The 26,720-nt window shown below is 37.2% G+C and overlaps 2 protein-coding genes and 1 non-coding gene across 4 annotated transcripts; 2 read left to right on the plus strand and 1 right to left on the minus strand.

Moving 5' to 3' along the window:
* Window positions 1-3,093: 3,093 nt before the first annotated feature.
* Window positions 3,094-21,662, plus strand: Smp_167240 (hypothetical protein; the record flags this gene model as incomplete). Its single annotated transcript, XM_018794406.1, has 8 exons — window positions 3,094-3,834; window positions 3,869-4,018; window positions 7,018-7,278; window positions 12,626-12,865; window positions 14,151-14,462; window positions 15,676-15,783; window positions 20,548-20,749; window positions 21,346-21,662. The coding sequence occupies 8 exons, from the start codon at window positions 3,094-3,096 to the stop codon at window positions 21,660-21,662; spliced, it is 2,331 nt and encodes a 776-aa protein (XP_018648822.1).
* Smp_083200.1 (ubiquitinyl hydrolase-UCH37 (C12 family)) lies at window positions 21,565-26,572 on the minus strand (the record flags this gene model as incomplete). Of its 2 annotated transcripts, none has more annotated exons than XM_018794407.1 (6): window positions 21,565-21,946; window positions 25,714-26,008; window positions 26,043-26,104; window positions 26,140-26,262; window positions 26,296-26,453; window positions 26,495-26,572. In XM_018794407.1, the coding sequence occupies 6 exons, from the start codon at window positions 26,565-26,567 to the stop codon at window positions 21,704-21,706; spliced, it is 954 nt and encodes a 317-aa protein (XP_018648824.1). The 2 variants fall into 2 exon arrangements, with proteins under 2 accessions (XP_018648824.1, XP_018648823.1); XM_018794408.1 differs by having other exon boundaries at window positions 21,704-21,946; window positions 26,296-26,459; window positions 26,495-26,567.
* Smp_tRNA_01453_Pseudo_GAC.1.1 lies at window positions 23,315-23,384 on the plus strand. The gene has a single exon. It is a non-coding gene (tRNA).
* Window positions 26,573-26,720: the final 148 nt, after the last annotated feature.

Consider the following 26,720-nt stretch of genomic DNA (forward strand, 5'->3'; position numbering starts at 1 on the left):
GACACATCTACAGGTAGGGATCGTCCAATTGTACCAAAACATTATCGCCGCAACGTCTTCAATACGTTGCACAATCTTTCTCATCCAGGTGCTCGTGCAACAATCGAACTTATAGCCGAACGATTTTGTTGGCCTGGCATGAATAAAGACGTGAGGGAGTGGGCACGCTCCTGTGTAAGCTGTCAGAAATCTAAGGTCATAAGACATAACAAATGTCCCTTAGGCTCTTTCAAAACCCCTGACGCTCGTTTCGACCACGTCCATATAGATTTAGTAGGACCCTTACCCGACTCGAACGGATACTCATATCTCCTAACATGCGTAGACCGTTTCACTCGATGGCCAGAAGCAGTACCGATTAAGGACATTACTGCTGAAACCGTGGCCCGTGCTTTCGTCGAACGATGGGTAGCAAATTTCGGCTGCCCTTCCACAATCACTACAGACCGCGGACGCCAATTCGAATCTGGACTTTTCCGTTGTCTGACCTCACTATTAGGAATCACGCGCTTCCGAACGACCGCCTACCACCCACAAGCAAACGGGTTGGTAGAACGTTTTCATCGACAACTAAAAGCTTCATTATCAGCTTCAAACGTTTCACAGTGGACAGACGCTCTTCCACTCGTCTTGCTAGGTATCCGCAATGCAGTGAAAGCTGACGTTGGATACACGGCATCTCAACTCGTTTACGGAACGACACTCCGACTCCCAGGAGAATTCGTGGATCCTTCAGCTTCTTCATCGAACATGGATCTAAACTCTTACACGAGTAGGCTTTCAAACGCTATGCGTTCAGTTAAACCTGCTCACACTCGACCTCAATCAACTGATGTTTTCGTTCAACCCGAATTACGACATAGTACACACGTCTTCGTTCGTCGAGACTCACATCGACGACCCCTCGAATCAGCATACGAAGGACCCTTCAAAGTTCTTCAACGCGAACCTAAGTACTATGTAGTCGATAAGAACGGTACGAAAGATAGCATCAGTATCGATCGACTCAAAGCTGCGTACCTAGAAGGAAACCCTAGCTACGTCGATTTTCCTTCTACTACACTCGTAGTACCCTACACGACAACCGACACACAACTTGATACTTCGTCAACGTCAATAGAAAAACCTAAAACAACGCGTTCTGGAAGACGAGTAAGATTTCCAGAACATCTTAACGAATATTGCACGTAGGACATAAGCTTTATCTTGAATTACCCTTTCAAAGTTTATTATAAATTTTTTTTTAATATGCTCATTTTTTTATTTATATAAAAAAAAACAAAAAAAAACAAAACATTTTTTTGAGCGTATATATATATATTTATATATTGAAAAAAACCAAAAGAAAACCTTTTTTCCGATCGCTTTTACGCTGTTTGTAAGTGTATCAGTTTATTTTTTCCGCTCATCTTGTGTCCTTACGCAAGTACGAGTGTATTTTCGACATGCACTCACACGTTTTATTTTTCCTCTTTTCCAGGACGGCTGGAAAAGAACAACGAAGTTTCGCAAGGAACCGAAATTTTCATTGTACTATATTTTTTTATTGCTACGTTGTACATTTTGGTCCCATAGTTTAAGGAAAGACGACCAGACGCTGCTAAACGAAGCAAGCTATCAGAAGAGTGTTTACCAACGACAAACTCGTTGGGTTTAAACTTCTGGCTGGTCACGTCTTAGGGGCATCACTACCTCACTAGGAGGGGAGTGATCTGTAGCTGTAAATAATTCCCCAAAATCAATAGCTCATTAAGTGTTCGACATTGGATGCTGACCACGTTGTTTAAGTGGACTTGTTTAGCTGAAGGCTTTCGGTCATGCATCCGCACCAGATCACGTTTCGAGTCGGCGTGGGACACAGCTCCTACGTTTCATTAGCCAGCTCATAGAAAAGGTCCTCGATATATTGGTAACGAATCAAATATATCTTTCCTGCCTCTTCTCGTCTGACTTCTGATTTCTATCTGACTGGGAACGATCAAACATAGAAGGTGCTACTGGTATCCAGTTGTAAAACTAGAATATCCGTTGCATCATCAAGATAATATGAAACTGTCCTGTTTATTGACTGGTATAGCTAGATATTGTCTTTGGCCACATTCCTAACTTGGAAGCACGTGAGTGCTGTATTCAAAGATCGCAAACCCTCAGACTGCGATGTGTGTCAAAATAGTTTTATAAACCAAATGGATTACCATTTCCCTTCGTACTGTTAATCCAGGGTCTAATAAAAATAGCTTTGATAAGGCTCTGCTATGTGTAAGTGGCCTTAAGATGTGGAAGTAGAGAGAAGTAGAAAAACACCATAATTCTAGTATCGAAATTCCTTCCTTAGACAAAGACATGAGTATTCGTGTGCGTAAACTATCTTCAGCTAAAGCTCAAAATTACACTCGGAAGAATTTTTCACGGAGGTAGGGAGACAATGTAAAGAAAGGTTAGTCGTACTAAATGGTAAACCTTTATCAGTGCATCTGGCGATATTTAGTTTAGAACCCGGGCAATACATAGGGATAAGAAAAAGTGAGACCTTAATGACCCAAGTTAATCGTGACCATCTTAGTTTTAACATGATAGTACGTTTCAGTACTAAGCTACTGTAGCGGTAAATAAATCCCCGAAATAAATAGCTCTGTAAGTCCTCGACACTTCATGCTGACCACTTTATTTTCAATTGATTCGTCTAGATGAAGGCGCTCGGTCATGCATCTGCACCAGATCACGAGTGGGAAAGCCGTGCTCAACTTCTCCTGCGATAGCCAGATTAGATCAGTCACTTCTCGATATATCCATAATCTATCAAATATATCTTCCAACCTCCTCACTTCTCACTTTTGATCTCACTAGGTGGGCACGATTCACTTATAGAAGGTGTTACTGTTTAAAGTGTTTTCAAACTACAAATACCTGTGACATCTTCACTGCAATTAAGATGGTATTACATTACGCAAAACGCGTAAGAGTATTCAGTAAAGTTCTTGGCAACTTTATAGTGGTTAAAGTTTGTGAGCTATGTAATTCGTTTACGAACTGGATGGTGACAATCTCTTATTCAACTTTTCTGATGTAAGCTAATCACTTACTTTCATTCACATGGTACACCGAGGGACTGCTCTAAGCGTAACTCGTAGATCACTTCATTTATTTTGTCGTCATAATTTTAAGGCTAGCGAAATCAAAATCAAGCCATTGAATAATTTCCTACCACATAAAAACAGGTCTCAAATAACTATTAGTTCTGTATCCAACGAGCGAATTCCGAGAGTTTCAGGTTTGAAGCGAATCAATTCAATGTGTGCGGTACAGTGGGTGGTATTTATTCTGGTTTTCTTATTCATCAGTTTGGATTCTTTGGATTCCAGTAAAATTACTGAGCAAATTTACAATTATGTGCCTCTGTCATATACATCATTTTGTACTCGAAAACTTAACCTTACAGCACAGGTCGGTTGTTCCAGTGATATCAAAGGAAATTCTGGTGTCGCTTTGTTTATGAATGGGTCACAAGATATTATTCAGACACTCAGATCAAATAATTTAACTCCATTTGTAGTGGTTGTAAATGTTGGGCAGTTTATGAACACTTCACTTATGCGGTATTTCCGTTCAACAACAAATATTAAAGGTCTTATTGTGTTCTCTAACGAGGAAGAGAACTACGACAGATATGCATTTTCTGAATCATCCAAATGCCCAAATAGTCTTTACAGTGCTTATAATGTTACTGAGCAGTGTGATTTGGATACACAATGGAACCCAGCTGGGACAGAATATTCATATATTAGTTGGCCGTTTCCGGTTGTTTTGGTTACTGATGTGAACAACACCATTTGGGTATTTCGAAATTTAATTTCTAACTTGTCTCCAGACTTCCATGCACGAATGCTTTTCAATGTTGAATCGAGAACCTGCTGATGATACACGGTGCTTTATTGAAATCAATAACCCTATGTCAGCTGTTGGGTCATCTGAGACTTGCTTTCGTCGTCAGTACCTCATGTCACTGCATATTTCTGAAGTATGTTTTATCTGGCGAACCGACACTCATGTAATTTGCATTAACTTTATGTCAGTCTTGAGAGAGTATACTTTCGAGATTGAGGTACGTAGAACTTAGTTTCTGTCTATTGAGACCGCTAAAACGCTGCTGGTAATCTTAGTAAGGGTAATCAATTTTTAAAATGTAAGCGACAAATGTACATGCTATCAAATTAGATCAATTCATAGTCAGATTTCATATGTTGAACCGTATAAACATAGAAATTATTGTTGTATCACTTTTGCCATTCCTACTTTTTTATATTCCCAAAACAACGCGCTTATTAGTTACAGAATACTTATTTCAAGTAATTCTTGTAGATATGCCAGTGAAGGAAACATCCGAATCGCTAGACGAGACACACTTTACCTGTCTGTGGCTAGTCTGCGTTTGGGACAACTTGTATGTTCATTTGCAAACGTTTCTCATTCGATTTACATTATAGTCTGATGTAATATCAGCATTCTTTAACAGTAGGGATAGTAGGTCGATAGACCTGTGTGAACCTTTACAGATTGTTTCTAAGTGGAGATCCAACTTCTTGGAAGTGTTCACTGATGGATTTGACACCACTTATTTGGGTAGGGCGCTCCAGGCATTGATCACTCTAAATGAAAACTGGAGTCTCAATTTGGGTTTATTTGATCGCAGTTTTTAAACCCTCTCTCAGCGGTCTCATAAATGTTTAGTCCCAATGGTAGAAAAGGATCAAACATGTTAACACCCGAATCATTGTTTAAGATACAGAATGCCAATATAAGGTCACCTCGCGTTTTACGGTAATATAAAGGGGAAAGGTTTAAGTGTTTAATCTCCTACTATAGGATAGTCAGAAAAATTCGCCAATAACTTAGTTCTCACACTCTAAACATGGTCGAGTGCGGTCGCATTCTTAATAAGACATGGATTATCTGCTTGGATCCAATATTCCAAGTGAGGCATCACGTAAATGGATTATTAAGTCTGAAATGCATCTTCATCAAAGCGTTCGAATGCTCAGCGAATTGACCATAGCACTCGGAGACCTTTGACACTTCCTTCATTGCAAGAAATAGTTATTTTCAAGTCATGACTCTATATTACGCCTATTTCTTTTGTTCCTATACGCGTGGAAGCGTCTAAGCATTGCCGTGTCTAATGTCCCTTAGAATGCCGTTTAGAATCAGTCTCCAACGTTGGGACCATCTAAGAAACCCGTCCAAATCAGCGTGACGATAAAGATGATCAGCCTCGCTGCGTATCGTTTTCCAAACTTTGATATTATTTGCAAACAACAGTGTCCACAGATTGGTCGTTGAACGCCGTATTTCTCTTCCCATACTAAATATAGAGGTCAGTCGGTAACATCCAACCTTTATGGGGTTGAGTTTAAGAAAGTGACATACTGTATAACACCTTGAGTGCAAGAGATGTCGTGTACATAAGGCGTGTTAGTCTTATCCTATTTTTGGTAGTGTGCTTTTAAGACCAAATCTTTTTAGTGTACTTGGTCAGTATTGAAATAAGTAATGAATTAGTGAAGTCGATGAATCATAGACAATGTGAAATGAAGAGAAAAGTGAAAATAATATTACCAATCTTAGGGAAAAGCCAAACATCGAAAGTGTAGCTCGAAAAACAATAGAATCTTAGAACAAAAAGTAAGGAACAACACTGAGTCGATGACTTAGAAAACAGAAAGTGCATCTTAACTATTGCAGTAGACTTTTGAGCCTTATCACTCGTAACTAATCATTCAGACACTGGCCTGGATTGGTTTTGTTAAGATTTGGGTGTATCTTATCTTGTTCAGACCTAGTAGTGGCGGAGCTCGTCTAATAAGTTAAGTTTCGAGCACTTTTTAACCGCAGACTATTAGTATATGGGTTGGCAATACTATCCGAATACTCTAACTGAAATGGGTTCGATGATGTTCAAACCTGCCCCATAATAGCCAGTGGCTATGTTTCAAGCATTAGGATACCGTTCCACTCCTCCGACCTACTCTTATGATCACCACCATTGCACGTTTAGATAGATGGTCAGCGGGCATGATTAAGATAATATCAAGTTTAAGGATTTGGAATGGAGTGTTTCGAGATATAAGCCACCTGATTTATATAAAAGATCACTGCAGGCTAACAGATAAATCTCGGTAGAGGACCAGGAAGGGAGTCAGATTAAAACTATGTATAAATCTATGAAGTATTTGTGTACTAATATGAACATTGTTATGTAATGTGTACTTCGTAGTTGTGTTTCATTTGGAGAACTAGCGTCATGGTTCAAAAACTGGTCTCAATTTTATAGCTGCATTTATTTTTGTTAACTTGTCTAACCAAATTAGATTTAATAACTTGGACTCACATAACAATAGACCAGTTCATCATGCTTCCCAGTAAATAAAAATCTCCCATAAGTGATAACAGTCAAAACATTACTTAGAAGTAAATAAATTAATATATTCGTAATATCCCAATGAGTAGAAAAATTAGATTTTCTGACGTTTCATGACTCGGTGTAAGCCACTTCTTCAGAGAATAAATAACCAAATTAACATTAATCCAAGTCTCAAAAACGAAATAATGTAGCTCGTAGTTAGTAAGAATCCTTTAAACGACTATTGTTGTCATAATAAAGATGTATTGGTCGGATTTTTGGTATCTTAGATACCGTTAGTTTAGCCATTTTTTATCAGCTTCTTCCTCTCAAGTTCCCTTTCCTTTTGCTTGTCTTCCAGTGTACGCGTTTTTGTTTGACAAATTCAGTCACGTAATGCAACAAGTTTTCACACCAGTTTCGTAATTTTGACATGGGTTGCATAATTAATTAACGGGTCATATTTTGCCATTCTTGAACTCAATATCATGAAGTTAATAAGGCACTCTGGCACGTCGTATAATGTGGAAAGACCTCAAGGGTTATTTATTATTTATGTTATATTTGTTGTCTTGAGAAGTACCTGTAAATTTTTTTTCCTTTAACTGTTGCTATTCCAGAGTTCGGAGATTTTCTGTGATGAATTGACAGGGCTAAACATTATTTTATCAGCAACTCATTCTGAAAATCTCTCAAGGGATAATAATGCTGTTAACGTTAGCAATTATGTTCGATCTGAGAATTCTTCAGTGTTTGTTCTTACTCGGATGGATTCTCGAAGTATTTTCGAACGCAGTGGGTTTTCAAGCCAAGGTGTCCTTCCTAGTATAGCTGTTCTGATTTCTGTTGCCGTACATTTAATGGGACAGAGAACATTGAAAGTCAGTTTATAATGTTTTAATGAAGATATGGCATTTTTGACTTCTTTATTTCTATTGATACTTTGTTGATTGTTCTTTTTATTTAGGTTCATGGTGTTTCGAATAGGGTTTTCCACTTAAGATTGCGTAAAAAGTAATTAGGTTTTGCTTAATACAGTATTGTGAAGTGGTGAGGTAATAGTTAAACTACTTGACTTTTGGATCAGTCGATGTTGTGAATCTTCATCGACTGAGATGGTTGGGCTACGTGTTACCTATGCCCGAACACCGATTACCACGATGCGCAATGCTGACTAGTGTTGGGGCGGCCAAAGCAAAACGTGGCATCAGTCCTTGAAGTCACTAAATTCTGGTCTGAACCCTGTTGGTAGATTCAAACTACTTGGTTGGGGTCCATGCGACTATCGTAATCATTGGTTGAAGACTCGGGGTGACATGACTCATAATTGATTACAGTGGCGTAGATGTACACACCCTTTGTCTTCCCTTAAACCGTGAGATTAAAATTACTTTATACCTTTCTTCCTACAAACTAATTTTTTCCTGTATTATATCCTTATATACAATCTTTATTCTATGTATTACTACCACTTAAGTAGCTACTATGAATTTGGTGTTCACCTTGTTATGCTAATGAGGTATGGCAACTTGAACCGATTCATATATGAACCTGGTCCTCCGTTGTAGCTGATTGACTGACTTGAATTTTGATCAGTGTAGCACGTTGTTATATATATCTTGTGGCCGAGTGGATGCCTTGCTAATGTGTGACTTGATGAGACCGCCAATTAGGGAGCAGTGAATTATCGATTGGAACAGTGACACGGAACCCGTACCAGCAGACTAGAGTGCTAACCGGTCCTGCGATCTGCCTAGCCCAGCCAGTTAAGTCCAAAACACCAATAACAGCCTCAGTGGTATGAATCATTGTATTTCAAACATACTGAGTTTATATACCAACCAAACAAACCATATCGACCCATAAAATAGATAATAACATTTGTACAATATTTAGCCGAATGTGGCTGTGAATAGTAATCAATAAACTGATGATAACTCAACGATCGTATAATAATAGTTCAAAGGTCAAAATAAAGTTAGTGATAAGAGGAAACGAATATGATTAGGTTAATTACAATAGGAAATATACATATTATATTGACCAATAAATAGTCCTCAAAAGTTACCATTCGTAATTCTCTTCGGGATACAGCACACGTCTAGATACTTCTTTATCTCTTTCGTTTCTGATATCAGGTCATATTTTCTAGCTCACGCCATAAATATTGATCTAAACTGATAGCAAAAACTTTCAACTGATTACTTAATTGAACTGACATTCCAGGAATAATGAGGTGTCCATTGTTTTTGTTTTGGACCATTAATTTTACTCGGTTTTTAATGTTTTTCCTCATTTTCCTTCGTAAACACTTGTGGCTTTTTAACTTCCTCAGTTGTAGTAGTTGCTTCTTATCTCAAAAGAGAAAATTTGTGTGTGGTTAAAGACGGAATAATAAAGAATTCCATCCCGAAATATTATGGGAATTTCTGCTAGTAGTGTTTTCAATTTGCTACCGTAAATCGACTAGGTATTGTTTTTGAGTGTGTCAAAATTTCGTTTCCCAACCCCCAAAACAACGTTATCCGTAGCACTCGTTCTTACTTTGGAGAATCGAATTTTCTCTTTTCAACGTATTATCCTCTCTAAAGTTACTTTTGGGTATTTGCTTTTTGATTACCGGTAGTCAACCCAGCAGAAGTAAAGTTGTTTATAATTCATAACTCATTTGTCAGTTTGTACATAGTAACTTATTGCGCATCAAAATCCCTATAATTTATTAAATTATTGGAGTATTATAGTTATTCTATTTACTTTGATCTTTTAGACACCTACTTGATTATTCATTATCATTTACATGAATACACAATTACTTGGTCGGTATTAATCTTGCTTATCTTAAACACACTAGTGTAAAGTCATAGTGAAAAGCTAATTAGAAATATTTCTCCTGTCTATAGGTAGACATGTGCTCAAAAACATTCGATGGCGGCTCAAAATCAGTTAAAGTGGTACATATTTATGTTCCTCATGACGTTTAGGTATTAATCATGCAACTTATATTGTTCTTGCAGGTACTTGAAATTCTGTCAGTTTCTTTTTCTTTTATTGTCATTTAGAAGTATGTTCGAATCGGCATTTTATTCCATTGATCTGTTGATTGATTTAAGTGTATGAAATTGATAACCCAATTTTAATGCCTATTTCCTTACTGCTAAAACTATATTCTTGAATCAAATGATGAAACAAGCTTTGTTAGTTTAACTAGTTTTATAGGAAATACCGTTGTTGATATTTATAAACTGTTTAATCTACCAGTTTCAACGCTGTGTTTTGGGACTTAAGTTTCTTTTATTATGACCTGAATGGTTAAATAGTTCTCGTAGTTAAGTAGGTAAATTACAAAAATGTTGATAGCTGTTTACAAATATCACTAAAGCGAGATTTTGAACTCAAACTGACATCTAGAACTCGAATTCTATTCACTCGTTTTTTAATTTAAACACAGAAGATTTATTAAGGTACATAGTACTTCTTTGGTCTCGATCTAAGCCCTTCTATGTAGTATGCTTGGTCATTTTAAAAATATCCGGATAATTCTGACCATTTAGTTACCGTTGTGGTTGCCTGTAAACATTTGTTCTATTTTCAGTTTAAGCCAATGTCACATATTCTGACTAGTATTGTAAATAAAGTTTCTATTCATGAAATTTTTACTATTCGTTTCTCTTTATAAAGGAAGAACGAACTCAAATTTATTAAAGGGAGCTTAGCGAATGAATTAGCTCAAAAATTCATTACTTTCTAAAAGGACTATAATAAAATATTTGTCACACATGTTCTTTGAAAAATATTTTTATCATACTCAAATTTTATTGTCAAATAATTTATCTCGCAAATAAGTCACACCTTATCGTCAACTGTTGTCAAGGATTACATGGTATAAATGTAGAACGCATACTTTTGTAGAAAGATGCCTGACAATAATAACTGTGTCCAGTGTAAAATGACTTGTCTTAAAAAGGGCAGTGGTTTTTTTATTTATTCGTTTGGATTCCAACCAGTGGTTATACTTTTCAAACCTCATCTCATCTAACTCAGGAAAGTTAGGTAGAATTATCATTCTTCACACAGTGTGGCTCACAGTCAACTGTCTAAACGTGTAATCAATAAATGAGTCATAAAGTGATACTAAGAGTTAATGCACGTACAAATTCCCGATGCATACTCTGTATATGGTACTGAAGAATCAGTTTGAACGCAATAAATCTTAAAATGGCTTTAACACTGCCTGTTTGTATAGTATGAAATCCATACGAGTGATACAATAACTTAAAACACAATGATTTTAAAAAACTATATTCACGGGGAATTCCTCTTCCTAGTCAGTCAATCGTAGTCAAATTAGAGCCTGGGATAAATGTCCGTTGGTCCAAATTATTATATCACATAGTGACGACGAGGTATAAATAAAACAAGTCGAAACAATGGAGTAGGGATAATAAAGAGGGAGACTAACTATTAAGAGTGTATTTAAAAAAGACAATGAAAAATTATGTATGAAAAATTATGTATGAAATAATATTGAGATTCAAGATGAGGAGCAAGATTAAGAGTGAGCGCATGGGCGCCATTGTAAATAATTATTATTTGTACCATTCGTCTTTAACAATCGGTTACGATAATTGCGCTGATCCCAACCAGGTAGTCTAGATTAACCTACATGGTCTAGTTCACCAATCAAAGACTTCATGGATTGATCCCACGTCATGATTTGGCAGCAACTGAACTTCTTACCTACTCCTACGCTACTTAGCGACGCGCTTCGAGGCAGTTGGTGCTTGGGCATGTTTCAATCACGTTAGTCGATGAAGATCTACTTCCTTATCAATCGGTGTCATCTTTTCTTGTTACCTTATACCTAACTCTTGCATTACTAGTTCATTTCTTCTATAATGTATGAACAGTACTTGGGAGACATCCATGATAAAGGAAACTTCAGCATGCAGATGTCTTTTGATTTCAGAGGCCTTGCTCAACAGTCAGTCAGCCATGAGCAACGTGTAACATCGTATGAATAATAGTCACAGTTGCAGATATATGCCAGAATTGGTAGCTAACATGTCAAACATGGGTAAATCAAGATTCTGTAAAGTCTTGATGGTAAGGATTTAAAATGTAATTTAATTGGTAAACTATTCAACTAAGAACAGACCTAGCGCGATCTGTTTTAGCAAGGATATTTGGGTATCTATTTTCACTTTACTTGTCAGTAGGACTAGACGATGATTCTTGTATTTTCACAATTACTTGCTGAGCTATAGGAAAATAGATTACACTAACTTGTTAAATGACAATAATATGTGAAGATAAATATTTGTTGGAAATTGGTTGCTTTTTTGACTATTGGTTTACTAATTACTAACTACCTCATGATTACTTCAGTCTTATCTCTCAATAGTTTCTTATGTTCATTTCTATTCGGAAATTCCACTTGTCGTTCAAAGTGGAATAATCTGTCTTTTGTCTCATTCGATATCGATTTAAAACGCGAAATGATATTTTGAATATGGTAGCTTAATAACATTAGCTTTGGTTATGTTTGACAATCCAACCATTAGTCTGTTAAGTTATTGTCATTTTATAATCATACCTTATTGAATTCTTTTAAAAACATCTAGTTCGTAATAAAACTTCATATCTTGTTGTTTTACCAGTAGCATTTTGACCCCTCAGTATTTTGTTAATCAACATTTTTTTTCTCAAGATCAAGAAATATTCTCTGTGGTTAATTAATTCACACTGAGAACTCTTAGTTTCATGCTATATATATATATATATATATATATATATATATATATATATAAACCTTTGAATCTATAATAATGTGTCTGTCTGCAGCACAGTGGCAGACTAATTGTCTACTATGCATATGACACTTGACTTTCACTTCCACCAAGATACAATGGAAAAGACTACATAATATTACTTTGTTGATAAGCTTATTGATCAAGATTTATTTATGGAAATTCGGTATAATGTTTAACTAATAGCATCCTAGTCGTTAAGGTCACAGAATAATTATCTTTGATACAAATTTGGTCAATGAATTTTCTGTCCGTAATTTTTCACGAGCTTATATTTTGAGGTACGCTCATATTTATTTTGTGGTAGTTTTCCATCATTATCTCCATGGTCGACAAAGTTATGATTTGTTAAAACGTGAGATTGAATTATCATTTAGTATAAAGCTTGTGTTTGTTAATTTGTTTTTTTTTTCGTGGATAGGATTCTCAGTTTGAAAAAGATTTACTTTTCAGCTTTCTGGATAATGAGGCTTATGATTTTATGGGTTCATCTAGATTTTCATATGATTTATCTTCTGGAAATATTGCTCGTTATACTGGGAATCCAGTGATTTGGAGTAATGTGTATGCTATCATAGAGCTAGGTGAACTTGGATTGTCGCGAAAGCAGGATAATCATCCTATGTTTTTCATGTTAACGGATGATAAAACTTGCAATGTGGTTAGTGTTTCTATGATTTTCATTCTTGTTTATTTTACATTTTCCGAGTAACTAACGTGTTTGCTCTGATTTGGTCGGTTTCATATATTTTTCCAGTCATCTAAGAGATCTATTTAGTTTCTTTAAGTCAGTCTCAACTTTTTTTTATCAGATAATGCGTTAACTTTACTCCCAGTCCCATACTTATTCGCTAACGAGCAATAAAATTTTTTTAGCTAAATAAAGTGACTGATGTACTCCTGATGAATGGACACGATTCAGTGTTTCCATGTTTGAAGGAATAATATATACTCCAGAGTTCTACTCACTTATCCCATTACTGGATTTGAACCCATATTGAGGATTGTGTTCTGCGGGAATTCTGAGCCAGCTTTCTCAATGAATAAATGTTGGTTTATCAGGAGTCTTTTGCAATTTTTTAAAATATTAAGTGCATGTGTCAGGCGCTTTGGTGTGAAGTATGTCAAGTTTGGAAACAATGATGTTATCTGCCGTAAAACAGTACCTATTGTGTTCTCATAATATATATAACATTTGGAAACCGGTTGCTGCCTTTTCAGCTGTCTATGCCTGTTGTTAAATTAAGCAGTCTTTAACATCTTGGCTTAACATATTTTTTCCGTATTGCAAATTCTGTAAAGTTTCACTTACTAACTGGCTTATGTTTAAAAGTTAATGGTAGATAAGGAAAAGTATTTTTGGACAATTCATAATGTTATATATTCTAAAGTTGTTTCCTGTTGAAGCGTTGTATAATACATGTATCACTGTCATTAAGGTATATTATCACCCGCTTCATTTAAATATTAGGAATAACCAAGGCATAGATATGTATCTCGGAGTTTAACAGAGGTAGTCAACTTAACAGGAGTTTTATCGGGTTATATTTCTAGTGTATCTATGTTGAATATTATACTCAGAGAGCTGAAGATAATTTGCCATATCATATGAAAAGAGGTTAAGTATGAAATGTAGTTGATAACTGGTCATTATTGCGTCAGCAATTTTAATTCATCAAACGATTTTTGTAATTAAATCAATCCCACTTTTGAATAAATATTATTCTAAGCTTCCCAATTTTCTCTAAATAATAGATGTAGACTTCAAAATATGTCCCCTACACTTTGATTACCTTATTTCTATCAAACTATTGAGTTTTCACCTAACATTTGTTCAACGATGATAGCTGAGAAACAATTCGGTAGTTATTGAATCTAAACATAGATATTTCGTAGTTTTTTTTAAATTATTATGCACCTGCAAAGTCATTTTGTTCAATTTATAGACTCGAAATTTTACGGATAATATTTTCCATCACCTGACAGCGGCCAGTGAAACCAACCAAAAAGTCAATTTAAAAAGACCGTTTAACAAATTACGAGAGTTGCCACTACCTCCAATATCATCAATGCAAACTCTTCTTCAAAATTCACCTCGTCCTCTTCCTCATGTGGTGTTAAGTGATTATGACCGTCCACCTTTCCTTAATAAACATTTTGAGAGTTTTCTTGATACTAAATGGCCTCCACTGGATAATCCTACTGCAGATACAATCCTTCTCGATTTTGCCAACACTCTAGCAGATGGTTTACATAGAGTAAGTTTTTAACTAGTTCGGCAATATTTTTATTTTTCATCAAGCAATCGTTAAACTTTTAATGTACTGGGAAATACGATAGTAAACACAATTTGTTGAACGGTTCGATATATCTTAGTAAATATAGATTATAAACTTCTCTAAGTTTATCTAACAAACGTTTTGTTAACCACCTACACTAGTTGCATAATGTGTCTAATAAATATAATCTCATTAACGTACCAACTAAAGCATATAAAATATCTTTTGGCCTAGTACATTATCCGGTGAATCGAAATGTACAAATGGTTAGTAAATGTGTTTAGTTTTTTTCGGGGGAATCCATTTCATCTGTTAAAATAGATCGTTTGTATGTCCATACATAAAACCTTACTACAGATAGTGATGCAGAACAAATGAATACATGTATCTAGTCATTATTTGTCACTATAGTCGACGGATTCCAACAGAAGTTATAAATCCCTTGGACACTTGATTCAAAGCTTCTTACACTATACGATGATCCATTCAACGTGTAAACACTGAAAACAATTTAGCTGGAGGTAGTAAACCTCATAAATTAGTAGCTAGAAAATGAGTATCTGACTAAATAATTTACTCTACAAACTGTAAAGTACTCTTAACAAGAAGTTACTAAGGAATGATGTGGAAATATGGTGGCGTCCTTGTAAATACAGACGATTTCTCCATGTATGGTTTTTAGATCTCTGTTTATTGGTAGAACTTACGTACCGCCAACTTTGTTTTATAGAAGTACATCATTTTTAATGGTCGTTTGCTTAATTTATGGTCACTTTTCTTGAAATTGTGTGGAAAATTACTCCGACTTGATACAACCCTTCATAAATTCATGTTTATATTCGACCGACGATCAAATGATTCTGCAGTGATTTTACCCATACTTTATGCAGAAATAAGATTTGTTAAGTGAAGAAATGCTTTATTAAAATATTTTAGTTTCAAGTTGATTTCAACTTGAATTTGTCTCTGTTAGTAGCTCACAACCTGTTCACAGAGAGTCGATTAAACATCAAACTACAAGTCACGGTTATGGTTCAAAATCTAACGATGTTACTTAGTCCCCAGTCTTCTTCTCCATAATCTTACTGAAAGTATTTGAAAAATCGTTTTAGTTTATATATGGTTTGGAGAAATATAGAAAAGTGGGCATTGTAGTTACATATATGACTTTTCGAAAATTGTTTTCTTCCAGATAGTTTCTGCAAATCATGAACCTATTTCGTCCAACATTGCTTATCCAAAACCTAGTGACATTATGGAATGTTTCTCAACTAATCTGGGATGTGACCTTTTCAAAATGGTAATATTTTTATGTGTACTTTGGATAGATTAATGTTTACATCGTTTTCGAGGGACTTTCAAATATCGTTGGCTTTTGGATTTTAATTTTTTACTGATTGGGAGAATAGAAGTTATAATACACCAGACATCTAATTTAGTTTTTCGGTCAACAAATATAGTAGTTCCTTCTAGATTTTATCATCTGATGTAATAATTAAATTGTATTGGTTTTTGTTTAATAACCGGAAGTTAGTTTCGTAGTAATGACAAAGCCATAAAAGTCAAACAGGTAATGTAGTGAACAGAACACTGATTGGGACAATCGAATGTATTTAAGCACAAATTACAGACTATCTCACTAAATTCTGATGGCCGTACAGCAAACAGTTGATTTACAAAATAACAACCAATTGTCTCAATCTTGACTGTTCCTTCTGCAAATATCAGTTCATTTTCTCTAATTCCATTGTTCATGCATTTTCCTACCCATTGCGCTTCATTTCAGTTCTTCCCTCATCTGTCTTCTGCCAAAATACATTCTGTCTGACCATCGCCATATACTACTTATATGGATATAAGTAGACCGCACCATAGTAAAGCACAAAGATTACAAGATATGGAAACTGACCGTTTTGTGTAAAGTGATGAACTCAGTACCTGTAAATTTTATTGCTGTTTACAGCTGAAAAGCTCATTTTATGTTCGGTATAAAAAATGCTTAACGTTGAAAAGTTGGAGATTTGATACTCAGATTACTAACCCATATGTATATTGATGCTACTTCCTTATTATTTCTGCATGCGTGTTACGCTAGATGTAATGTTATGTTTGTCCGATTTATTTTTCCATTAATTATTTTCTGGCCGAATATTATCCGATCGGTCCTCTGGATTGTACAACACTACATAAGCAAATTAGATGAGAATCCCAGGATGATACATGCATAGGCATTTTTACCTTATCTTGAAATATCACTTATTTCTTTTAGGTGATCTAAATCCCACGATCTTTTTGTGAATAATAGTTTTAAGCAAAAGCCGTTACAGTAATGACCAACAACAATTATTAAGGAGTTTACCACATTTATCCTTTTTTCATAACGATGTTTCTCGTAGTATCTCTTATATGTAAAAACTTAAGTACATTCATGCTTAACTTTTTAGACACAAAACACTAAGTCATTGGAATTCCCGTTTCTTACTGATGTGTCGAAAACTACTAAATTTAGAAAGCAAATCAGTACTTTACTTCAGAGTTTTACTATTATAAACCTCTATAACTAATAATTACATGCAAATACTGTAGCGAATGAGAACACAGGTGAGGACGACCAACTATATATTTAGCACAAATTACAACGTTACTTGGTAAAATGCAAAAACCATACTATGATACTCTATTTGCAAAATGTTCTTCAATTGTCTCAGGCTTCATTGTTCCTGGATTTCCACACAAATTGCTTTTTATTTCTGTTGTTCTCTTCTTGATCTTCTCAATCTTCTGCTGTCAGATATTCTATTCCTTGCTCACCATATATACTACTTATGTCGATATAAGTAGCTCACACCACACTCGTCCCCCCTTTTAATAAGCTGTTCTCGCAATCTTTCCGATCGCCGTACCACTGTCTCCTTTGGTGCTGTTCGTGGCTCGTAGTTATGACGTTCTTCAAACCATCTCTGTAGTTGACTGGCATTTACATGCTTCTGCTTGTCTTCTCTCCGGATCGTGTAAACTGAGCCGCGTCTCTCCGTGATGATGTACGGTCCCTCCCATTTCGGGGTCAGCTTTCCTGACCCTGGTCCCCCTTCAATGTTACCTTTCCGTTCTCTACACTTTACCAGGTCCCCCACTGTAAAAGGCTTCCACGCCCTTCTATGCTGTTCAGCCTTCTTTACGTCTGATATTTGTTTCTTTTTCACGTTCTTTATTGCCTCCGTCCTCTCTTTCCTTAATCTTGTTGTTGTCCACTTCTGTTGTTGTGGCCACGTCTTATTATGCATCAGAAGTCGTGGCTGTCTACCATACATAAGTAGGAAAGGTGATTTCTTGGTTGTTCCTTGTATAGAGGCACGATGCGCCAGCAAAATTAGTAGTAACTCTTTCTCCTAATTCCCTCCTTTAGATGCTAACCATTCCTTTAATGTCCAGTTGTTTCTTTCTGTAAGCCCATTCGTCTGAGGGTGATACGGGGTAGTTCGTATCCTCTTGATGCCGAACTGCTTTAAACGGGCTTTAAACTCGTCACTTTCAAAACAGGGACCCTGGTCGGTTAGTATCATCTTCGGTATTCCGTGACCCGCTACAATATGCCGGATTACTACTTCGGTCACTGTTTTTGCCCGCTGGTCTGCAATCGGTACAGCGTCGACCCATCGTGTAGCATGTTCCGTCATTACTAATAAGTATCGGTTGCCGCTATCCGTCTGTGGAAATGGTCCCATCACATCTACCGACCATAGATCGCCGACTGCGGTTGCTGGGACTGACTGCAATGGCGGTTGCGTGTATCTATCGCTTTTCATTAATTGGCACTGCTGGCACGTCAACACATATTGGGCCACATCGTCTCTCATACCTGGCCAGTATGCACTTTGCCGCAGTAAATCCGTCTTTCTTGCAATATCTGTATGCACTATCTGGTGACATTCGTGTATCATCTTACGCCGCCAGTCTTTTGGGATCACAGCCACCCAATTTTTGTCATCATCCTGCCAGACCAGTGCTCCATATGTGTTCACTCTCAGTCTTTCTTTTTGTCGAAGTAACATTACTACCTCCTTGTCCATTGCTCGTTTGTCAACATCTGCTCCTTCTTTTATCACTCTGATTACTTCTCTAAGTTTAGGATCAGATTTCTGTTGCCGGACGAGTTCTAGTGGGTCTCCCTCTATACTGTTCACTGCGTATGCTGTCAATGGAAGCTCGGCTTCCATGTCTGGTCTTGACAAGTAGTCCGCCATTACATTTTCCTTCCCTGGAACATGCCCGATACTGAAGTCATACTCCTGCAGACGTATCATCCACCTCGCCAACTTCCTACGGGGGTCTCGTGCTGTTTGTAGCCACTGCAGGGGTTTATGGTCAGTCTCGATGTGAAATCGTCTACCTAACAGATATGGTCTCCACTTGTCTACTGCCCACACAATCGCTAAACACTCCTTTTCGATCGTTGAATACTTCTGTTCGGCAGGCGTGAGAACGCGACTTGCGTATTCCACCACTCTATCAGACTGACTCAAAACGGCACCTATACCATGGTCACTTGCGTCTGTGGTCACTGTGAACGGTTTCTCGAGTTCGGGCGGTCTGAGCGTCATCTGGCGGTCGTCTAGCATGTTTTTGATTTGATTAAACGTTTGTTGGGCGGTTTCAGTCCACGAAAATTTAGTGTTGCTCAACAACTTATAAAGGGGTGCTGCTATTTCGTTGAAATTCTTGATGAATCGACTGTAGAACGCCGCCCTTCCCAGGAACTGTCTCAATTTCCTTTTCGAATTAGGTACTGCAATGTTCTTTATGGTCAGAATTTTCTCTGGCAGTGGTTTTATTTCTCCATTTCCTACCTTATGCCCCAACAACGTGATGCTACTTTTCGCTATCTGTGACTTGTCCTTATTAATTCGAAGTCCGAATCCTTCGATTCTCTTTAAGACACATCTCCGTCCTCAAATTCATTCGGCCATGGAATCTTCATCCTTGGAGGCAGCGTCACCAAATGTAGCGAATGAGAACACAGGTGAGGACGACCAACTATATATTTAGCACAAATTACAACGTTACTTGGTAAAATGCAAAAACCATACTATGATACTCTATTTGCAAAATGTTCTTCAATTGTCTCAGGCTTCATTGTTCCTGGATTTCCACACAAATTGCTTTTTATTTCTGTTGTTCTCTTCTTGATCTTCTCAATCTTCTGCTGTCAGATATTCTATTCCTTGCTCACCATATATACTACTTATGTCGATATAAGTAGCTCACACCACAATACCACTAAACTATATACTTCTTTACACCACTTAGGGTTAAAGAACCTACCACTAATATAATATTTAATTGTGGCCCTCTATATTTCAATGTTGACTTGAACATTTAATACATGTTATCAGATGTATATTCTGGTGTAACTCAGGCATAGAACGTTAACTGTTTATCTCCATAGCTACTTTCTTTTCCGTAAAGAACCTTGACTACTTCTATACAAACGTACATAAAAATTTGAGATTCTCAAAGACATTACCACACAGCTAGCTAAACCACGGGAGAAACATGTCAACATTCTACTTGACAGAAATACTTAAGACCTCACAATAATCTCGCAGGAAATATTTGACTTGTTGATAAGTTCATTTTGTTTGAGCTAAAGTCTTGTGACAGATTACTAAGGGTGAACAATTAATTTTGATTAACTTTTACGACAAACTTGAAGGATACATATCAGACATCTAACCTCACTCGCAACTTGAAGAAACTTTCAACTGGTCAACACTTCTGAATGCTTGGCACTTTCCCACCATGCCTTTTAACCCCAGTAACGATCTAGAGTCATTATCTGGGTTGAAATGACTTTATTAATGATTCCAGGGTAAAACCATACTGTTGAATAGGTTTGTAAGAAGTTTCTTCTGATTGTATTTCCTTGTTAGCAGGATCTTTTTTTGCCTTGGTAAGTTATTTTATCTATGTTAGTTTGAACCCACTTTTATTGAGTTCGCTCACTTGCAAAATTTCTTCATTTCCATCATTATATTTCCAACTGGTCGTGCGTTTTTGTTTACAGTACCTCAGTCCTGTAGATTATAAATACGTACAAATGTTAAAAACACCTATACCTGCACAAACCTACCTACCACTGGGCCTACATGAAACAAAGATATCGCATCTAGTCAGTATTCTGTTAATAGGACTAACTGGAGAACGAACTTCAACACCAGCATGTCCACCTGTTGATGAACGGGGTCCTTACACATATTGGATGGGATGTAAGTAAATAATTTTTGTTTTCCTGTTTAGTACTTACTGAGAGTTCATGTTTAAATATATTTCGTGTCCCAAATGTAAAATAAGAACCTTGGAACTAAAACTTGTTCCAGTTGTTTTATTGTACTCAAGAACTGGTTTGAAAGCACTTCAGTTACCCACTACATGCATGTATTTAATATTACCTAATTACTTTCATATTTCTACTCTAATTGTCAGTTTTTATATTAGACATATTTAAGGTCTGAAGTGTGGCAACTTGGACCGATGCATATATGTGCCTGGTCCTACATTGTAGCTGATTGACTGATATGTAGGGTATATTTTTAGTTGTTATTGAAAGCCACGATGTCCCGTCATGCTTTTTCTGCGTTAAGTTGTAGTATATCATTTTTATGACGTTAGTTACTAATAAATTACCCGTTAATTCAAAGGATATATTCCTGTTTACACTTGGCTCATATTATCGATTCCCATAAACATAACTTGTACAACGAATGCTTGTCGCACATATTTTGGATATGCATTCTCTTGTATCAAACAGTTATAAGTGTTCCCTCTTAGTAATTCCATTCTCTTCTTTTTATAAAAAAAACAGATTTCAACGGCTCTGAACAGTGTTACTTCACACGTATGGACATAACGTCACAATTTCTGATGATGGAAAACGAAAAACTCAAAGCCCCAGCCTGGATGCGTAGTCGCGAACATTCTGAAAGGTTCTTGCGCTGGTATCGCGGTGCATCCCCAACGGTTGATGGATTCAGTGTTGCACTAGGTATTTTTCTCATGACCCTTACACTTCTCATAGCTCTGTACATCAAGGAGGTCATTAATAAGAAAATAATACAAATACCTGCACAAATGGAAACTTTATATACATCTGACAACGAAAATTGTTTCGCACCTACATAAAATTTGTTTCTAAAAAAGATGTACATATATAATATATTCTTTTAGACAAATTTCACTTTCTTCGCAGCATTTGATGGGTGTAGAGCACTGCGTTCTTGTGCAACCTTCTGAGCTTTTTCAACCAGACTAGTCAGTTGACCGTTTTCGCCCAGTATTTTGAGAAGCTCTACTATAAGTGGCAAATAGTTGTGTCGACGACGAATGTTTTCTGCGCGATACGTTGCAATTTTCTTCTTTTCACTGGCGATATTATTCGTTAGCTCTGTTATGTAGGCAGATTCTGGCTGCAAAGAAAGTGTAGTAATATAATATAACTAAGCCGCATATCGTAAAGAGATAACATGTAACAAATATAAATTGTATTTACCAATACAATGGTATCTAAGTAAAGTAATGGTATCACAGTTCAAAAGCTTCATGAAGTTTCGAGTTTCACAAACCTGACATAGATAAGTCATACAAATAATATTTTCCCCAAACCCTCATGAAGGGTTCAAATATGAGATTCAATGCTTGAAAGCTTGTATAAATGCTTGTCAATTACATCTCGTACGATTAAGAAGTTTAGCGGACAGTAAGTTGAGGGCTACAAAATACATCCAGTTATTAACGCAGAAATACAATGCGAATACTGCGGGATCTCTTTATCTTCACTTTCAGAAGAACCAGTACCAACACGTTTTATCTGTCACCTGGGGACTTTTTGACCTTGAGTATACATATTTTATTCAAGCCATGCAACCCCCCACTTACCCAGTATGCAACCGGACCACACTGCAGATTCGTGTATGGAGGACAGTTAACAGATGCATTCCAAGTGAAGACCGGTGTCAGACTGGATTATGAAGACCTCCACATGTCGGGGAAGTACGGACTACTATGGGCAGTTGGGATGCAGCCAGATGATTTAAACTCTGTAAATGACCCATCTCTTCTATTCCATACATAACAAATGCAGGTGAAGAAAAGCGGTGTAGTAGTAGTTCTCAGAATAAACAAGGACAAGCAAGATACTGAAACACATCACAAAGAGGATCAAGCGAATCACACTTGATGCAGAATCTCAATAAGAGCTGGAACGTTTTACGTACCTGGAAAACACCATTGGTAAACAATGCGGTCCCGATGCATACACAAAGTGGCAACAACATATTAGTAACGCAGAGGGTCGGTAACATGTGTTTGGACACAGTGACAACCGTTCAAGTGGTGTCACCAGCCTGAAACACCGACCTTAGTGGCTTGCACGTATACTAAGAATGTCATTTTAGCGAGTTCCACATCGTGTATTATTTGCCGACATAGAGACTGATTGTAAAAGGCGGAAAGGTGGTCAGTGTACGACATGTTATCGTGGTATGAAAGAAAGCTGTGCGAGACGCATTTGTTTTCTCTTCATGACTCCCTGGTTAGGGTCCCAGAAGCAGCGCAACAGCGACTTGAGGCGTCAGACATGGTTCATTCTGCATTCAAAACTTATAAAACATGAAAATTTTGTGAATAGTTCAGTAAACGAACTTCTTAAACTCAAATTCTTTCCAGCTGTTTTTCTTGATTAGACTTCTATTATTTTCGATCCCCATTTATCTTTTTTTGCTATACTCACCTTCATTTCTCTAGCTCCTCGCAATCGCATTTCTTATTGTGTGGGGCGTCGGTGGTAAAATGGAGGAATGATCGTCAGACACACAGACGGTCCAGGTTCGATTCCTGGTCGACACACACCACTTTGCCCCCCAAATGCCCTGGTACGGCCTAGGGTGGGAAGAGTCTGCTCTCATATGGTCACGCTTATACAGCCACTGCCTCGCGGCACCACTGTTGTCTACGAGATTGGGAGGGCGGAAAGCGAATGTCTGGTGCTTTAACTGGGCTGGTGAATATGGAGGATCTACGTGGGGGAGTTGGAAAACCTTGATTTCAAACCAATGATCCATATGGGCCTCAGGGGAAACAAACAGCGTATGAACCAACTACTGGTCACCGGCTACCAGAAGACTGCATCTCCTGACGTTGTTCCATTGCTTTGTAGTTCAGACCTTTAGGTTGAGGGCTCCGGGCGTGGGCCCTTGAGGAAACCACCTGCTTCGGCCTGGGCACTCGGGCAGTATTACAGCCCACACACAAATCAGGTGACTTGTGTGGCGCATATGTATTCGGTGCTCTTTTGTGCCAATATTTATGTGTTCAAATAATAAATAAATGAACAAACCGCCTAGTAAAAATGCTGAAAGCATGTATACCATTCAAACTGGTTTTTTTCAACATTCGCACAACATATAGGGTTGTCTATATCTCTAGAAAGTCTTGATATCGACGTTTGTTGTCTATCCGAAACCTATATTCAAGACACTGGGAAAGTGCTATCAAGTCGATCTCCATTTGTCGCTTCGGAAACCTTGTTTCACATGCACTTACTCGAGGACCCTGTGGCATCTTTGTCTGGCGTTGGTGTCGCACTAAATGCTAGAGCTGAGGCAGCACTGACCGAATGGTTCCCCATTAACAGTCGGTTATATGCTGTTAGATTAGAAAGCTCCACCAAAGTAAGAAGAAATCGGTGTGAAAAACGATGTCTTTCCGTCACCTCCGCCTACACTTCGACAGATTGCAACCCGGCTGAGTTTTACCACCAGTTAACAGTTCTTCTCCAGAAAGCGCGTTCGACAGATATTGTAGTATTAGCCGGAGACTTGAATGCTCAGATCGGGCGTCTAGGCACAGAAGAGAGTCGTTTAGGTGGCCGATGGGGACTTGTTGGTCGCAGGACAGATAACGGGGAGTGTCTACTGCAATTGTACGCAGACCACAACCTGTTTCTGGCTAGCACTAACTACCGGCACAGTCATTGCTGATGTGCCACCTGGCGTCCTCCCTCTCTATCTTAAGCCTGGACTTAGATTAGTCACATCGCGATCAGCTACCGCTGGCGTGGTTGTGTGCAAGACGTCGTCCCAGAGAATTCCACGTCGTGCATTATTTGCCGACATAGAGGAGTTGTAAAAAACGGAGTAGTCAATGTATGACATGGTGTCGTGGTATTCAACCAGTAATCACGAAATTCTCTGAGTTACTCACGTAACCCTACCAAAACTTGCAAGAAAGGAGGAATGCACTTTATGCCGTTACAAGTTGGAGATGTCAGCCTCTTAGTTCTTTTAAACGTGAATATTATTGCTGACTAAATGAATAACAAGTGATATGTGTAGTATTCAATTAAATAAGTGGTTATCGACTAACATTGAGTTTCAAAAAACGCAGAATATTCACCTGTTTGTGTCCAACAGCCGGGTTTATACATGGCCTGCTTTTCAGTCAAAAGATATCAACAATGTTTGAAACGTGCTCGTAAATGTTTTAAGCCTGATATGATGTAATGAATGCTTCATTTTAACGATCACTTAGTCTAAATTCGATAGTATTTTCAAGTGTATAACTATTAATTAAGTACTTTTCATAACAGTAATCCCTAGAGAAATACTTAATTGTTAGAGATATGTACTGGACGTCGAGCAAATTTGGTAACAAATTATGGTGGTTGCAACTGTCAAATAGTAATGAGTTTCAGGTAATAATTTTCTGGAAAAAATTAGTTTATTAAAGTAACGTAGCTCAGAATAATTAGGAGATATGTATTTGTACCTAACCCTCAGTATCCCACGTTGGATTTGCCTCACTGAGTTGTATCTTGCTCACACTTTCGTCATAATTTGCAGATACTCAAAATAAGTAAATGGGTTTCCGAGTGACTCAAATTAGTACCCACAGAATCCGAAGTTCCTGTTGAGAGACTGTAACGTAGTGGAAATATATTATCCTTATTTCGTAGCTTTCCTTGAAACTAGAATACTAAAAGGGGAGAATAATTACAACTATTAAGTATGGTAGAGTTTAAGTTCTTTGAAAATCCTGTCAAGTAAAAAACGATGTTCTTAGGATTACTCTGCAGTTTGAGTTCACGTTCACAGTTCCCTAGACTGTAACTTTATCAAGTGACAAGAAAATGGTCACGTAAATGGCATCCACTGAAACGTAAAGTGTACAGACTTACATCACTTGAGTCTATTTTATATCGCGCCAACTGTTTTTCATACATAACGAGTCGATTAGGAACTACTGCCATTATATTGAACTTTCCGTCTACACATTTCTCCATACGCTTCATTAGCAACGGACGGACCGAATCTATCCAAGATGAATTCTCAGGTAGTTTTCCGTGATCAACAGGGCCGGGTTTTAAGCCATCCAATTCGTACAAAGTACCATTAATAGGGACGTAACCAACGAAATGGTAAACACCTTCACTTGACTTTGGGGTCTTCTCATCAAACTCAAAAAGCTGGTAACTAAGTACATATTAGCAATACAGAGGAAAATTACTTGCTAAAGCTGTTATGTACAACTCTAATTTGATCAGAATTGCTTATTGCTGTACCTTTCATCTAAAAAAAACGTGGTAGGAAGACAAATTTCATACTGTACTGTCAAATTCTGACACAAAAGACTTGAAATTAGACAATGTTGGGCCAATGGGCACTTTGTCATCAATATTTAGCAAGATATTAATAATTGCTTGCGTCGCACAAGCATTTGGAATTGTCTAACAGAAATGTATGAACAACTAATACACTACTTGTTTCGCAAAAAATATGCCCCTATTGTTTGCGTCATTTACCACTTTTCCAGTCTCATCTTGTTTGTCATCATAGTTAAATAGGAAAATAAACCCAAAAGCGTCAGACACGTTGCTTGTTTCGGTCAAATCATAAACTTCTTCGCACTCCAAACTTTCTACACCTAGAAAGCATATTAACCAAAGTGCTATGACTAACCAAAACCTCTAATAAGTTCAGTGAATACTCCGGGATCGCTTTCTATCAAACACCAATTACCACTACTTGACATTGTTGAAATTCGGCCTTCAGAATGAATTTCCCTGACACCAAAACTAAAATAAACTCACCATTTACTGAAGGTTACTGAAATGAACTACCATTTCCTTCAAGTAGAAGAATCAAAATTTATGGATCAAAATGTGTTGGCTCATAGTTTCTGTTT

This window comes from Schistosoma mansoni, chromosome 1 (assembly GCF_000237925.1).
Source record: "Schistosoma mansoni strain Puerto Rico chromosome 1, complete genome".
Taxonomy (NCBI): Eukaryota; Metazoa; Platyhelminthes; class Trematoda; order Strigeidida; family Schistosomatidae; genus Schistosoma; species Schistosoma mansoni.